Below are 14,073 nucleotides of genomic sequence, written 5' to 3'. Positions count from 1 at the left end.
ATTAAAATTACAAGAGCCAAGTTTACCAGACATTCTGGCATAGCGTGGCTTGTTGGAATAATATTTTCCAGAAACACATGGCAGTTCTAACAGAATCTTTTCCTCCTGGATTGTAGATATAAATGAATGTGAAAGCAACCCATGTGTCAATGGGGCCTGCAGGAACAACCTTGGATCTTTCAATTGCGAATGTTCTCCTGGCAGCAAACTCAGCTCCACAGGATTGATCTGTATTGGTAAGATGCATGCGCAGTGCGATGTTTCAGTTTCCCCACTAGATAAGCAGAGGCCTCGGGCCTTACTCTGGGTAAAAACAGAACATGATTTCAGGAAGCTAATAATCAGGAGTTAACTCTAGTTGTTTTCTCTTGTTATCAACATAGGAGTAAAACATGATAGCATAAACTAGGCAGGCTCTTAAATTTTATTAGATTATAGGAAATGTTCCTTTCATATAAATAGATATATTATGCTGTAAGTTATAAGCATTTCCATACCACACACATATTTATATTCTTTACTCTAAGAATGCCTGAGGCATCAACACAATCAGATCCCTGCGGCATACTTTTTATAAACAACATTCAATGGTAAACAAAGTGTGAGAGCATTTGGACTCAGTTAACAGGACAAGATTTTGAAGAGTTTTAGTTTTAAACAAATAGAAAGAATTTATTGTTTTCTCATTTCTCTCATCAATCATAAATTTATGGGCTTCAAGGAAGAGAAGAGAACTGTTTTTCTGCTTTGGGAAATCTCTAAGGGAGAAAGGTTCCAAAACTTTCAAACTCTCATATTTTATTTTTAAATATATCTTTATTGATTTCAGAGAGAGGAAAGGAGAGGGAGAGAGAGATAGAAACATCAATGATGAGAGAGTCATTGATCAGCTGCCTCCTGCACCCCCCAGACTAGGGATCGAGCCCGCAACCCAGGCATGTGCCCTGACTGGGAATCAACCCCCGATGGCCTGGATCCTAGGTCAACGCTCAACTGCTGAGCCACGCCCGGCCGGGCTCATCTTTTAATATATCTCAAAACATTTAAGGTCAGTGCTTGATAATGACAGTAGGACATATATAAAATGAGATCATATGATCAGTTACCATAAGGAACAATTCAGCACATGTAAGGGAAAAAATTAACTGTCCCTGTAATTTTTTTCTCCTTCTAGTGTCTGTGGCTCCACTGGCTAGGCATACCACAGTTTATATATCATTAGATAGTGTCCACCTTTAAAGTGAACTAAATGTATACTTCCAAATAGGAAAATATTGCAGTTTTACATAGTGCCAAATACATTGGAAGATTTTGTGATGTAGCCAGAGCAAATTTTCAATTTAATATTTGCCAAAGACAATAGTATTTTCAGTATTATGTCTGATGTTGACAATATTTAGCTGATAATATGATATTGCTAGAGTACCTGTTTGTTACATGAAGAGAAATGGCCAAGTTCAAGGTTATCAATGAAAACCTTCCCTTTGGAAATGTCAGCTCAGCTGGTGAAATCTGAGGCTTGCTCAGCTCTCCATATTAGGAAATAGACTGCCGTCTGCCTGGGGCATTTCTTTTCTTCTTATAGAATTCCAGATTGGGAGGTGGGGGGAAGGAGGCATGTGGGTTGGATCTGGTAAAGCAGAAATATTTTTGCTAAGCCACAATTTCCAACTGAGATAGAGTCATTCTATTATGCAAAGGAAATGAACTCAGCATTAGTTAATTAATGTCTCAGAATACTAAATCTGTATGCCACTTGGACAGTCAAAGATATGTTAGCTTTGCTTCATCATAAACACTTCTATTATTTTGGTCTTTTACCCTTATATTTATTAATGAAAAAAAGAACAAAGGCTCTTTATTCCCAAGTTATTATGTTGGGCAACTAAATACCACCAAGTTTTTCTCAGCCAATGTGTTATGTGTTCAACATGATTAAATTTGAATATCCCAGCCTAAAGCTGCTCAGAAAGATAGTTACTTAATATTTTAAAATTTTAGACATCATTTTATCTTTTTTAATTTAAGACAGAATTCTATTTTTAAAAAGGAAATAAATAATAAAATATATAGAGAGAAAAATTATGGATTTTTTTTTCATAGTATTGTCAAGTGGCTCTAATCTGTGTTTAGCCTGCAAACAAGCAGCCATTTCATAGGTCTCTAAATTTAGAATAGAATAAAAATTCCCTAATGTGATTACAAATTTAAAATTAAACTAGAACACATTTGTTAGTTAGATACTAAGAATAATTAGGAATTTGGAATCTATTTGGCAAGCTTCCAAAATGTAAATTAATCCTACACTGTTTTGTAAACTGCTTGAAAAGACTATTGTATTCTGGTTGAGACTTGCTAACTGTAATAGAACAGTAAATTGATTAATGCATTACATTGCTCACATCTGATGGCTCTGCACAATCCAGACCAATTTCCCTCATCTTTGGCTTGGGTCTGCATCCTGTCCTCAAATTACATGAATGTGACAAAGGCAATGACCTCTCTCTGTTGTCAAACCCAGTGGTCTCTTCTCATTCCTCATCTTGGCCTGCCGGTCTTAGCAGTGTTTGGCACAGTTAGTCACTCACCCCTTCTCAAGAAGTTTTTCATTTTTATCTCTTCTCCTGTCTCTTTTCTGGCTCAGTTTCCTTTGTTAAGTCTTTCATATTTTCCTGCTCTCCAACTTGAAGTGTACCACAGGTCAGTCTTTGAACCTCTTTGCTTCTCAAATGTCTACACTCATGCTTAGATGGCCTCCACATTGACTCTCAAATTTATCTCTCCACCCTCAACCTTTCCACTAATGGCAGACTCGTATTTCCATCTGTCTGCACAGTGTCTCCATTTAGAGACGTTTCTAATGGACACTACAAGCTTAACATGTCTAAAACCAACTTCCTATCTTTCAGCTTGAACCTGTGTCTCCTAGAATCATTTCTGTCTCGAAAAAATGACAACTCCATTCTTTTAGTTGCCAGCCCCCAAAACTTTGCAATCATCTGTGATGCCTTTCTCTCAGTCTGCACATTGAATCCATCAGCAAATCCTGTTGATTGTACTTGAAGTTTATCCATATTTCAACTACTTTTCACCAGCACCACCAGCAACCCTCAGTCTCATTATTTCTCTTCACTTTTACTGTTGCCTCGAATCTCCTTACCCTGCTTTATTTTTTTTCAGAGATTTAAAAAGTTTTTATTCAACTTATTGGAGTGACATTGGTTAATAAAGTTATATAGGTCTCAAGTGTACAATTCTGTAATACATCATCGATATACTGCATTGTGTGTTCACCCCAAGTCAAGTCTCCTTCCATCACCATGTATTTCACCCCTTGGCCCGTTTGTATCCCCCCTCACTCCCCCTTCCCTCTGGTAACCACCGTACTGTTGTCTGTGAGCTTTTTGTTTGTTTGTCCTGTTTGATGACTTGTTTTCAGTTTTATGTCCCACATAGGAGGGAAATAATACGGCTATTGACTTTTTCTGTCTGACTTACTTTGCTTAGCATAATACTCTCAAGATCCATCCATGTTGCCTGTTGGCAAATGGCAGTATTTCATGTCATCTAACCCCTGACTATATTACCACATGCATATTCTGTGTGTGTTTGTATATACACACATAAAACAGAGAGAGAGAGAGGATGCATGGTGTTACAGATCGAGGGCTCTGAAATCAGACTATGCAGGTTTGGCTTGATGGGGACACTGTACTACTATACTAACTGGGTGACCTTGGGTACATTAGTTGACCTCTGTGTGCCTGTCTTCTCATCTGTAAATTGTACATAACCTATAAGGTTGTTCTAACAAGTAAATAAACTAATACATGGAAAGCCTTTAATCGTGCTTATTGCTACCTCAGTAAATATTAGCAAGTACTATTACAATATATCTTACTCAAAATGACTACAGCCAACGTGACAAATCAGTAATTAGTCCTGGTCCTTAAAACACACAATAGTCTGGACTATTTAAATACACAGTAGCCTTCCAGGAGATTCTGTTTCCTCTATGCTATGGAATTTGCAGGTGTAAGCCGATAAAAAGCTTGTAATTTAAGGCCAGATACAAATGCTGATGAGGAAGTCTTTTTCATTTGTATACAGTATTTACCCAAACTGAATCTCAAAACAGTAAAATGCAAAGTGACCGTCCATCTCTTCTCCACATCCTTGCCCTATAACTTTATCCAGTCAAGGACAGAGTTGTTTGTTTTGTTTTAATCTCTGTCTCAGGGGGCTTGGGTTGTAGATAACTTCCTCTTACCCACTGTTGTGTTCCATAGGGAACCGGAATTTAAGAGTTATCCCTTCATGGGCCTGCCAGTCTCATCATAGTTCCTTTTCTGTGTTTCTGGTTATGTTTTGTTTTTATTGTTGAACTCAACAGTAAAACTTTATCTGCCCCTATTATTAATTGAATTTTAAAATACATACTGTTGGGATATTCTTTTTCTTTCTCTATTATTTTCCAAATCTACGTGCCACAATATGCTATTGAGGTTTTGTTAAACTGTGTTTAACCACAATTGTGTTGGAACCACCTGAGGAGCTTGTCAAGTGCAGATTCTCGGGCCGCATGCCTGGAGGCTTATGAATCTGCAGGTTAACGAGAGCCTTGGTAATGGGATGCACACTGACTCGAGACCCACAGTTCTACAAGGAAAACTTTATAGACGATATATTTTACCCACTTTGTATGTGCCATGCCAAATTTTATTATTATTATTTTTTTAATCCTCACCTGAGGATATTTTTTCCACTGCTTTTCAGGGAGAGTGGAAGGGAGAGAGGAAGAGAGAGAGAAACATCGATGTGAGAGAGACATCGATTGGTTGCCTCCCGCACATGCCCCGACCAGGGCCGGGGATCCAGCCTGCAACTGAGGTATGTGCCCTTGGGTGGAATCGAACCCGGGACCTTCAGTCCGCAGGTCGATGCCCTAACCATGGAGCCAAACCGGCCGGGGCTGCCATGTCAGTTTTGACTGGATTCCTTGTTGCTGCTTCAAAATCAGTTATTTAACAGTGATTTAAGGAAGAACGTCAATTTGATGTAAAGACATAGTCTAAAAATATTAGTGGTGGTTAGATTACAGATGAGTTTTTGGGGTTTTTTTGCTATTTCCTCAAATACTTGTGTTGAGGTATAAACCTCAACAAATAAACGTGTTGCTTTTTGAACTGGAGATAAAACTATACATAGGTATGCATAGGAAAATACCTGCAAGAAAATACATCAAATAATAGCCCTGATATATCTTACTGGTGATCTTATAGGTGATGTTTATTTTCTTCTTTATCTTTTAGATTTCTTTTGTTTTCAAATTATTCATCCAATAAGTGTCTTCAGCTGAAGAAATACTGGCTTCTCTCTAATAGAACATAAATCGTGTGTGGTTTATCGGGTGGGGAATTAGGAGAGGTTATTTGAGGAATTTTATTTGATAGAATCTTAAATATCGAAGCAGTTATCATAAAGGATAAATCTTATGAGCATTTTTCACAAAAGTAATGATCTTATTATGGTAATACATTGCGTTTGCAAGTACTAGCATAAAATCCTGGGCAACAGTGGCTGCTCCTAGAATACCAGGAGATACAATCGTATTAATTATCATATCGTGTGAGATACACATAGTACAATATTTGTTTTACATGTATATAATGTACTATGCTTAAATGCATGTACATGTAAGTGTGTTCAAAGGATATGCTATTAAAACTTAATTAAAACAATCCTTTTGTGTTTTCTTTAATACTATAAAAAATGTTGTTGGTATATACAAGAGATGAGAACTCTCCCGTCCCTTCCCGTTCCTTTTTAGACAGCCTGAAAGGGACATGTTGGCTCAACATCCAGGACAACCGCTGTGAGGTGAACATTAATGGAGCCACTCTGAAATCTGAGTGCTGTGCCACCCTCGGAGCCGCCTGGGGGAGCCCCTGTGAGCGCTGTGAACTAGGTAGGAGCCTGACCAAGGGCCCTGGGCTTCTCTCTCAACGGGGCACCTTTTCCACTATGTATCATTTCCATAGGGAGGAAGACTATAAGATCGTTACCCTCCCTAAAATGTTGTCTTTTCTGGTAGAATTTATTCATCTTTTAAAATATATTTGGTTTATCCTTTTACTGGATATTAAACCTTCTTAATATCTTTTCCTCATCCAAGGATAAGTGTATTGATTTTGTGAGAGAGAGAGAGAGAGAGAGAGAGAGAGACATTGATGTGAGAGAGAAACATCGGTCAACAGGTTGCCTCCTGCACACGCCCTGACGGGATTGAACACGCAACCTTTTGGTGTACAGGATGACTCTCCAGCCAGCTGAGCCACCCAGCCAGGGCCCTTGTGAATATTTCAGACAAGGAAGGGAATCAGCTGGAGTTTAGCTGCTTGGTGACTATCGATGTTCTTCAGCGTCCTTGTTTGCATGTCCCTGTAGAACATGATGCTTCTTTAAATCTTTTACTTGTTTCTTTGCAATTCAATTGGCAATGTGAAGATACAAAGGAATTTTCACAGGAGAAATTATGGGACTAGGACGTGAGTCGGCACTGACGGAGTTACCACAGCATGTGCTACACTGAATTCAGTACAGGGCATCTGGCGTTCTTGGCCTCTAACCCCAGCTTGCGGTTTTTATTTCGTTCCATTTAGATTCCATTATACTGTTTCTTGAGCTTCAGACAGTTATATTGTCTTTTACAGTGAAGTAAAAATGTGTCCTGTTGCTCTCACAGATACAGCTTGCCCACGAGGTTTTGCCAGGATTAAAGGTGTTACTTGTGAAGGTGAGTGTGTCCTCAGATGATATTGTAAATCTCCAGAGCAGTACATAAGGTTGACATTGACTCCCACACTGTGGAGATAGTTATTTTCAAAAACCATGGAATTTCAGTAAAAATGCTCAATGTAATCAATAAATGCTCTAGAATACTACTCTTAGGAAACAGTGTAGAGTTTCCCATTTTTCCTCTATGCTGTTTCGTAAAAGTTCATGAGGCCACCATTAGCCCTTAAGGCACAGAACAGCTGGCAGAGGAACATGCCTGGGCTGTGTTCTACAGACGGGCAAGGCTGCGGTGATTTTCACAGCTGGTGCCTAGGAAAACTGGGGGCTGAGTTGTGGAATATTTCTGCTTAACTCAAGTAATAATTCACATTGTATTGCAAACTGAATATGCTATACAGGAAGTGAGACCACACCTGCTTTTCCTATTTGTAACATCTTTTCCCCTGCACTTGCTTCATTTCCCTGCAGATGTTAACGAGTGTGAGGTGTTTCCTGGCGTTTGTCCAAATGGACGCTGTATCAATAGCAAAGGCTCTTTTCATTGTGAGTGCCCTGAAGGCCTTACGTTGGATGGAACAGGCCGTGTGTGTTTGGGTAAGGTTCATGCCCTTGTGTATTTTATGCATGAAACCAGCCATGAATCTTTCTTGTTCTTTGGTCAGTGACCAGTCCAAAACCATTAGATTGTAGCTGGGATATTTTGAGGGAAAACCACTAATGGATATTTTTTTAGGTGAATGTATTTCAAGGAAATGATTTCTGTATGATACAGAAAGTTGGTACTGCTCAAAAAATTCCAATTTCTTTAATCAGATAATTTAGGCAGGTTCGGTCTTTCACACTGAGTCAGTGGGATAGGGAACTATGTGTACTGTGAGCATGGAAGAAAAACTGGAGACTAGTGTATAAAGTTAACATTTACCAGTCCACTGCAGCTGTGCTCTTAGACAACAGTGGGGAAAGTCATGGTCAAAGTGACATCGTTTCTCTTTGAAAACATTGACCAATCCCTTTTCTTCCTTGACTTTCTTTAGAGTTTAAATTTTCTTAATGTTTCATTTTCTGAAGATCTAAAATGAAGAAGCTCTTTCTTTCAACATTGTTTGTTGACATTCTTTTATCGGTGTCGTGCTTGACTGAACTTGAGCTTCGTGATTGAAAAAGAGACTTGTATTAATTCTATATAGTATCTAAACAATCTTTTATTTACTTAAAGTATTTTTCCAATATGCCATGGAACAGTTAGCTTTAAAAATAACCTTACATGGGTTTGTCTTTTAAATTTAAGCTTGTAGACAAAGCACGAGCAATGCTAATGTTATATTCAAAGATCTTTGAGATATTTATGTATACATCAGAGGTTTGAAAAATTAGTGGTAAGAAAAAATGATTGCAACATTATACAGTTTAGTTATTATAATTAACACAGATTTTAAGTTAATTTTTGATGACATATTTAAATTTGGATATAAAGTATGACTGTAAAATCATATGGAAATGATTTTATAATACCCAAAGTCTGAATAAAGAAAAATTCTTTTCAGATTCTTATGGTTAAATTGTTTACAAAGTTTAGAAAAAAGTAATGTATCTTTTGAAGATGACAGAATGTCAGGATGCTCAAGTGACTAATGAAATCAAGTTGCCTTCAGTAACCAAAGATACTGTATATGAAGATATATCATTGATTGTGAATTATCACTAAGCAAAATTAATTCCCAGTAACATCACTCAAAATTAAACCTTCTGTAATATTCTAAAAGGATATGTTGAATTTTTCATCTCTATACTTTGGTTAACTGTTTTTGTTACTGCTTGAATTATGCTACATTAATTCACTGTGGCTGGTGATGTGAGAAAGTTTCAAGAAGAGATTGGTATATGAAAATGTAAAATTTTTCTAAGAATAAAAGTGGAGGTAAACTGCTTTGATAGAATTGATCTAAATCAGGGGTTCCAAACTGCAACATTTTGGGGGGACAGAGAGGTAAGATAAATGAGTGAGGTGGTAATAAGGAGTGGTGGGGACTGCAGCAAACTGTAGAGTACATATACCATCCAGAGGCTTCCAAATATTTTAATTTCTGTGCAAGCCAGTCAAAATATTCACAGGCCATATGTGGCCAGTGTGCTGACAGTGTTTTGATTCCTGATATAAATACTGATATGGATCTCAGTAGTAAAGACACCAGATTACTCTGCGAGACTATCATAACTTTTTACATCCTTCATTCAAATGCTTTAAAAAAAGATAACACAAAAAAACCAAAAAAACTAATCCCAGAATAGCTTCTTGAACAAATTACCTCAATTACTTCAGAAACAATTTGACTCAAACCAGAGTTCTCAGGCTACCTGTTCATAAATAAAACTGTCACATCTTGTTAAGATCATTACTGCCCTAGTGACAGTGTAGGATGGAGTTGGCTATGAGACCAGCCCGAGTGCCTTGTGGTAGTGAGACTCATCGGATTACTATCACACCTTACACTGGCGGGGAATGTGGCTTTTGGTTGATGTTAATGCAGATACATAAGGCAAAATCACCTACTGTGATACCTATATTCAGTCTACCAGATCAAAATAAAAATTTACCAGTTATTTTTTCTTTAAAAATAGGACTTCTTAATTACAATACTTGAAAATGTATGTAACTCTAGGCTAAAGAAAGTTGCTCAAGTTGATGTTACTTTTTGTTGAGAACTTGAAAGAATCCGTATTGACTGACAGTAACTAAAATAGAAAGCACTTTTGTTTGGGTTTACATTTCCATTAGGAATCTCTTTTCCTCTGTGAAACAGTTTTCAGGTTTAGGAAACGATTTAATATCTTGAAATACTCTTATCAAATACAACTGTGATTTGGTTAAGGAAAGCCTTTTCTGAACCCATTATTCATATTTGCAATTTAACAGCCCAGTGTTTGTAGCTTGACAAACAACTCTACTGGCTAACAGATAAATGTGTTATCTATAGATCATGCTAATTTGTCTTGTTTTGTGACTGTTGATTGATCTTTTAAGGTCCTGGCTAGCGTACTGAAACATCAGTATGCTTTGAGGTATTAGGGAAAATGTGACATTTAAACAAATAATTTGGCCCCTTATTAGAGCAGATTTACATAACCTAGCGCAAAAACCATAATAAGTCTGGCAGGAAAAAAACTTTAAGTGCAATAAAGTTTATGAAGGTATTTTGATCATTGTAACAGTCGGCAAATAGGTTAGAGTTGGTCATATACTGTTTATGGCTAGGATGCGACGGGACTGCTGACAGGCCACTTTAAGCAATTCAGTGGACAAAAAGAATCTGTCACTAAAATAGTTATTCTTTCTGAAGCGAGCAATACAAGAAGGGGATTATAGATGGTGATATGAAGGAGCCCTGTCACAAGGGCACCTTTTCTTCCTAAAGGTGGCTTGTGAGAATTAAGTGATACTGAAGGAGAACCCACCTTTGCTCTCACTAGATGACTGTCATTAAGGAGTCCATTCCAGGAGCTGCTGGACTGTGCCTCTCGCCGACTGGTGTGTCTCCAGGGCCTGGCATTACGCCAGGCACCGAGCAGACGGTCGGTATCTGACTGTTCAGTGAGTGTTACAACTTAATCTCAAGCTGCGATTTCACCCTCTGTGCAGACATCCGCATGGAGCAGTGTTACTTGAAGTGGGACGAAGACGAATGCGTCCACCCTGTCCCTGGGAAGTTCCGCATGGACGCCTGCTGCTGTGCCGTGGGGGCAGCTTGGGGCACTGAGTGTGAGGAGTGCCCCAAACCTGGCACCAAGGAGTATGACACCCTGTGCCCCAGGGGGCCTGGCTTCGCTAACAGAGGGGACGTCCTCACTGGGAGGCCGTTTTACAAAGGTAACTGAGCCACGCGTCAGTCCTCCCACACTCACACTCACCCTGCACGTCCTCTGAAAATTGCTTTTGCTTCAGACATTTGACTTCCCACTTTATTTTCTTTGTTAGACATTATCTGTGGCCAACCTTATATCCCAGGTGTGTCAACCACCTGTATAAAATGGTGGTGAAGTTAAGATATAAAACGGTCTGCTAATCTCGCTTTCCTGGATCGTTCTACCATAAACCCTGCTTTCCTTAGCACAGCCTGACTGGATGCAGCCCCGATGTAGCAAGTACTTCTCTAGACCCCCCCTAAACTTCACAAAATAAGCAAGCAAAATAAAGGCATCAGAGTTGTTCATAAGGAACACAATCTTTTTCACAGTGGGAACTTTTTGTGTGGTGTCAGTGTGATCGTTGAAATTTTTGACATCCCCCATTTTTACTTGGATACATCCTTTCCATCGTAGTAGATTTTAAACTGAAAGTGATGGGCCTACTCTTTTAAACCAACCAGCTCTTCATGCCAGCTTTACTCTGCTTTTAGATATCAATGAATGCAAAGCTTTTCCTGGGATGTGCACCTATGGAAAGTGCAGAAATACCATCGGAAGTTTCAAGTGCCGTTGCAATAGTGGCTTTGCTCTGGACATGGAGGAGAGAAACTGCACAGGTAAGGTTGCTCTCCTGTTGCACCTGCTAAACCCTGGCTCTCTTCCTTTGCTGTCTGAAAAGCCCATCCTCCCATTGAGAACATGTACATTTTTCTTTTTGTTTCATTTTCCCTCCTCTTAAGCCCACTTCTCCAAAGCTACGAGAATGCTGCAAAACGGTATGAAAATGCTAATTGTTTTGTCTACAGGAACAACGTAAAAATAAGCTATTCAGAATATATGAGTACTAAAGAACATAGCCATCAAATCCACAATTATACACACTTGATATAGTATCTTGTTTTTAAACAAGGGAAGCTGTAACATAGTTTCCTCATCTGTGAAGAGTTTTCATAATAATTATGCCTTTGTCAGCATTGATACCCTTCTTCATAAGCATTCCCTTTAGTTTAAAAGGATATGAAATTCCAAGTTTTCCTCTTAGGTGATATAACAAATCATCTCAAACACTTGAAATACATCTCCATAATCTCATTTTCAGAACTCTTGTTATTTATTCTCTTTGGAGTTTTCCCTTTTCTCCTGCTCGCACTCGTGCTACTTCTTCATGACCTCCTGGGAAATGTCGCTCTTGACCCCTTTCTAACTTCCTGCTCCGTGAGACAGCGCTGGACTCCCTCACGGACCCGCCCAGCCTGCACCCCAAGTGTTTCAGAATCGTGCACGTGATCTGCAGTTCCACTGCCTGGTCTCTCTGCTCTGCCTCCCGGCCCATCCCCAGCTCTTGTCCCCTCGCCACTGTTTTCTGCGCTCCGGCGAGCGTGGCTGGGAGAGTCTGAGGAGAGCCACTGACATCCACTCCCCTCCGACCGGCCTGCAGCTGCTTCGCCACACCCATGTTCGCCTCTTTCCGGCACTTGCTGAGCTTCTCTCAGCACCACTTCTATTGGATCCACACACCCTCTCACATCCGTGTTTATTCCCTTTCTTCTTACTGAGACCTCCCGTCTGGTAATAAAATTTCCTTTTCCTCCCATAGTCTCTTCACTTTTAGAGAATGAGATGTGATGTCTTCCTCAGTTTTCCAGTGAATTCCTCTCTTTCACTCTCCTTCCCTCCTCCCGTTGCAGGCCCTTCTCTGGCGGAGCTCACTTCCCTCTCTGGCATCGCCCCCTCTTTACTGTTCCTTTCCCTGGACTTACGAACAAAAGGTCTCCTCAGCCCTTTGCCCTCGAGCTACCGTCCTGTTTTCCTGCCTCTACATCTCCCCTCTCTTTTAACTAACCATTTTCTTTGTAATCCCATGTAACTTTGATTGTTGCCCTCCCTCATATACATAATCTTGCAAAACACTTTTTCAAGTTAAAAAATATCTTTCTCTTGTGCGTGTTCTGCTCAACCTCTGGCTAGATCCCCCTCCTTGATTTTCTTGTCTCTTGGTTTCCATGGTACTTCCCCGTCTCGGTCGCCCTTCCTTGACTGTGATGTTTCTTCTCTAATCATCACAGATTCTTCTTGCCTTTGGCATTTTCCATCCCTCGAGCATTATCCACGGTCCTTTGCTCTGCTAGCACCCTGCCTCTCAGACTTGCGTCTACCATCGTGAATTCGTGGGTGGCCTCTGCCGAGCTGACTCCTGGGCTCTGTCTCTAGCCCTCTAGTCGTCCAACATTTCTCACTTCCATCTGGACAGTTTCTCTTTGCTTTAATCTTCCTTTGTCCCACCCTGCCTTGGTCTGCCTCAGGACTTCCTTCTATGTAGTAATAGTATAACTCTCCTCAGGACTGAAGCCTCAAACTTAATTTTGACATCTCTCTCTCTCCTAATGAACAAGTTGAAGAAGTTATGTACGTTCCCCATCCAAATGGCTGTTTCAAGTGCTTATAATATTTCTTTAGACTACTACCGATGTGGATTTGGCTCCCAAGGAGCAGACTCTGAGCAAAGATTAAAGTGCACAAGGTTTATCAGGATTGCGCTTGGAACCAACAGCTAGGGGAGGGAGGGCAAGGAGGCAGACGTGGGCAGAGGGAGAAGCGGGGCTGTGATGCAGGCCCAGTGTACCCCTCAGCCTACCCCACTGGGGGCTCTGCATCTGGGATGGCTCCCCAGAACTGTTGCGAGTGAGGACAAAGGGGCTAGGCATTTATGTACCTACATCATTAACCTTTGGATACATCTGCCCAGAGAAAGGGTGCAATTGTGGGGAAGCGGTCCTCTTAGCCGAGGCATTTCCTGAAGATAGTTTACATCTCAGGGCTTTCTGTCAGCAACAGACCCAACAGCTGGAGAGGGAAGTACAAATAAGTCCTTTATTCCTGAAGGGAGAACTGGGCAACATGTCATGGAACCTACTACATTGCCAAATCTCCTAACATCTTTTGAACCCATTTATTTTCCACAGTCAGACCCTTCATTTCCACAACCACCAGTTTTATTATCGCGAAGCAGGGTTTAGGTTGTATAACTTCTCACAGAGCAATTCCCATTACTCAGACAATCTTAGACCCGGGTACCGAAGCTCAGAGTTCTAGTCCTGACTGCACTTCTTATTTGTGGTGTGAAATTAGTCAAGTCACTCAATGGCTCTGAAGCTCAATCTCTTTAACTTTATAAAGGAGACAGGTACTTGGTGGCACTGCAGTGTTGGGGGTAATGTGAAGGGACGGCAGGACACTGTTGGCTGCCACTCTTCACAGCATCTAAGGCCAGGCTCCCCGTGTTTGGCGCCCTCAGTAATCATACCCATCCGACCTACACCTGTACCACTCATCAGCCTCTACAGCCCAGCCACTCTGTAACTTCCTGTTCTC

At 40.3% G+C, this 14,073-nt stretch overlaps 1 protein-coding gene across 1 annotated transcript in view; it reads left to right on the top strand.

The window, feature by feature from the left end:
* The window catches only part of FBN2 (fibrillin 2), a 216,747-nt gene that overhangs the window by 133,159 nt on the left and 69,515 nt on the right, over positions 1-14,073 (top strand). Inside the window, exons 20-25 of the mRNA XM_087815536.1 lie at positions 117-236; positions 5,831-5,968; positions 6,746-6,796; positions 7,267-7,392; positions 10,436-10,663; positions 11,193-11,318. Of these exons, the coding sequence (XP_087671662.1) occupies positions 117-236; positions 5,831-5,968; positions 6,746-6,796; positions 7,267-7,392; positions 10,436-10,663; positions 11,193-11,318 (789 nt within the window). The remainder of the gene's footprint in view (positions 1-116; positions 237-5,830; positions 5,969-6,745; positions 6,797-7,266; positions 7,393-10,435; positions 10,664-11,192; positions 11,319-14,073) is intronic.

This window comes from Miniopterus natalensis, chromosome 3, assembly GCF_054644295.1.
Source record: "Miniopterus natalensis isolate mMinNat1 chromosome 3, mMinNat1.hap1, whole genome shotgun sequence".
NCBI classification, from domain to species: domain Eukaryota; kingdom Metazoa; phylum Chordata; class Mammalia; order Chiroptera; family Miniopteridae; genus Miniopterus; species Miniopterus natalensis.
The sequence above is the reverse complement of the archived record's forward strand: the minus strand, read 5'-3'. Positions and strand labels throughout refer to the sequence as shown.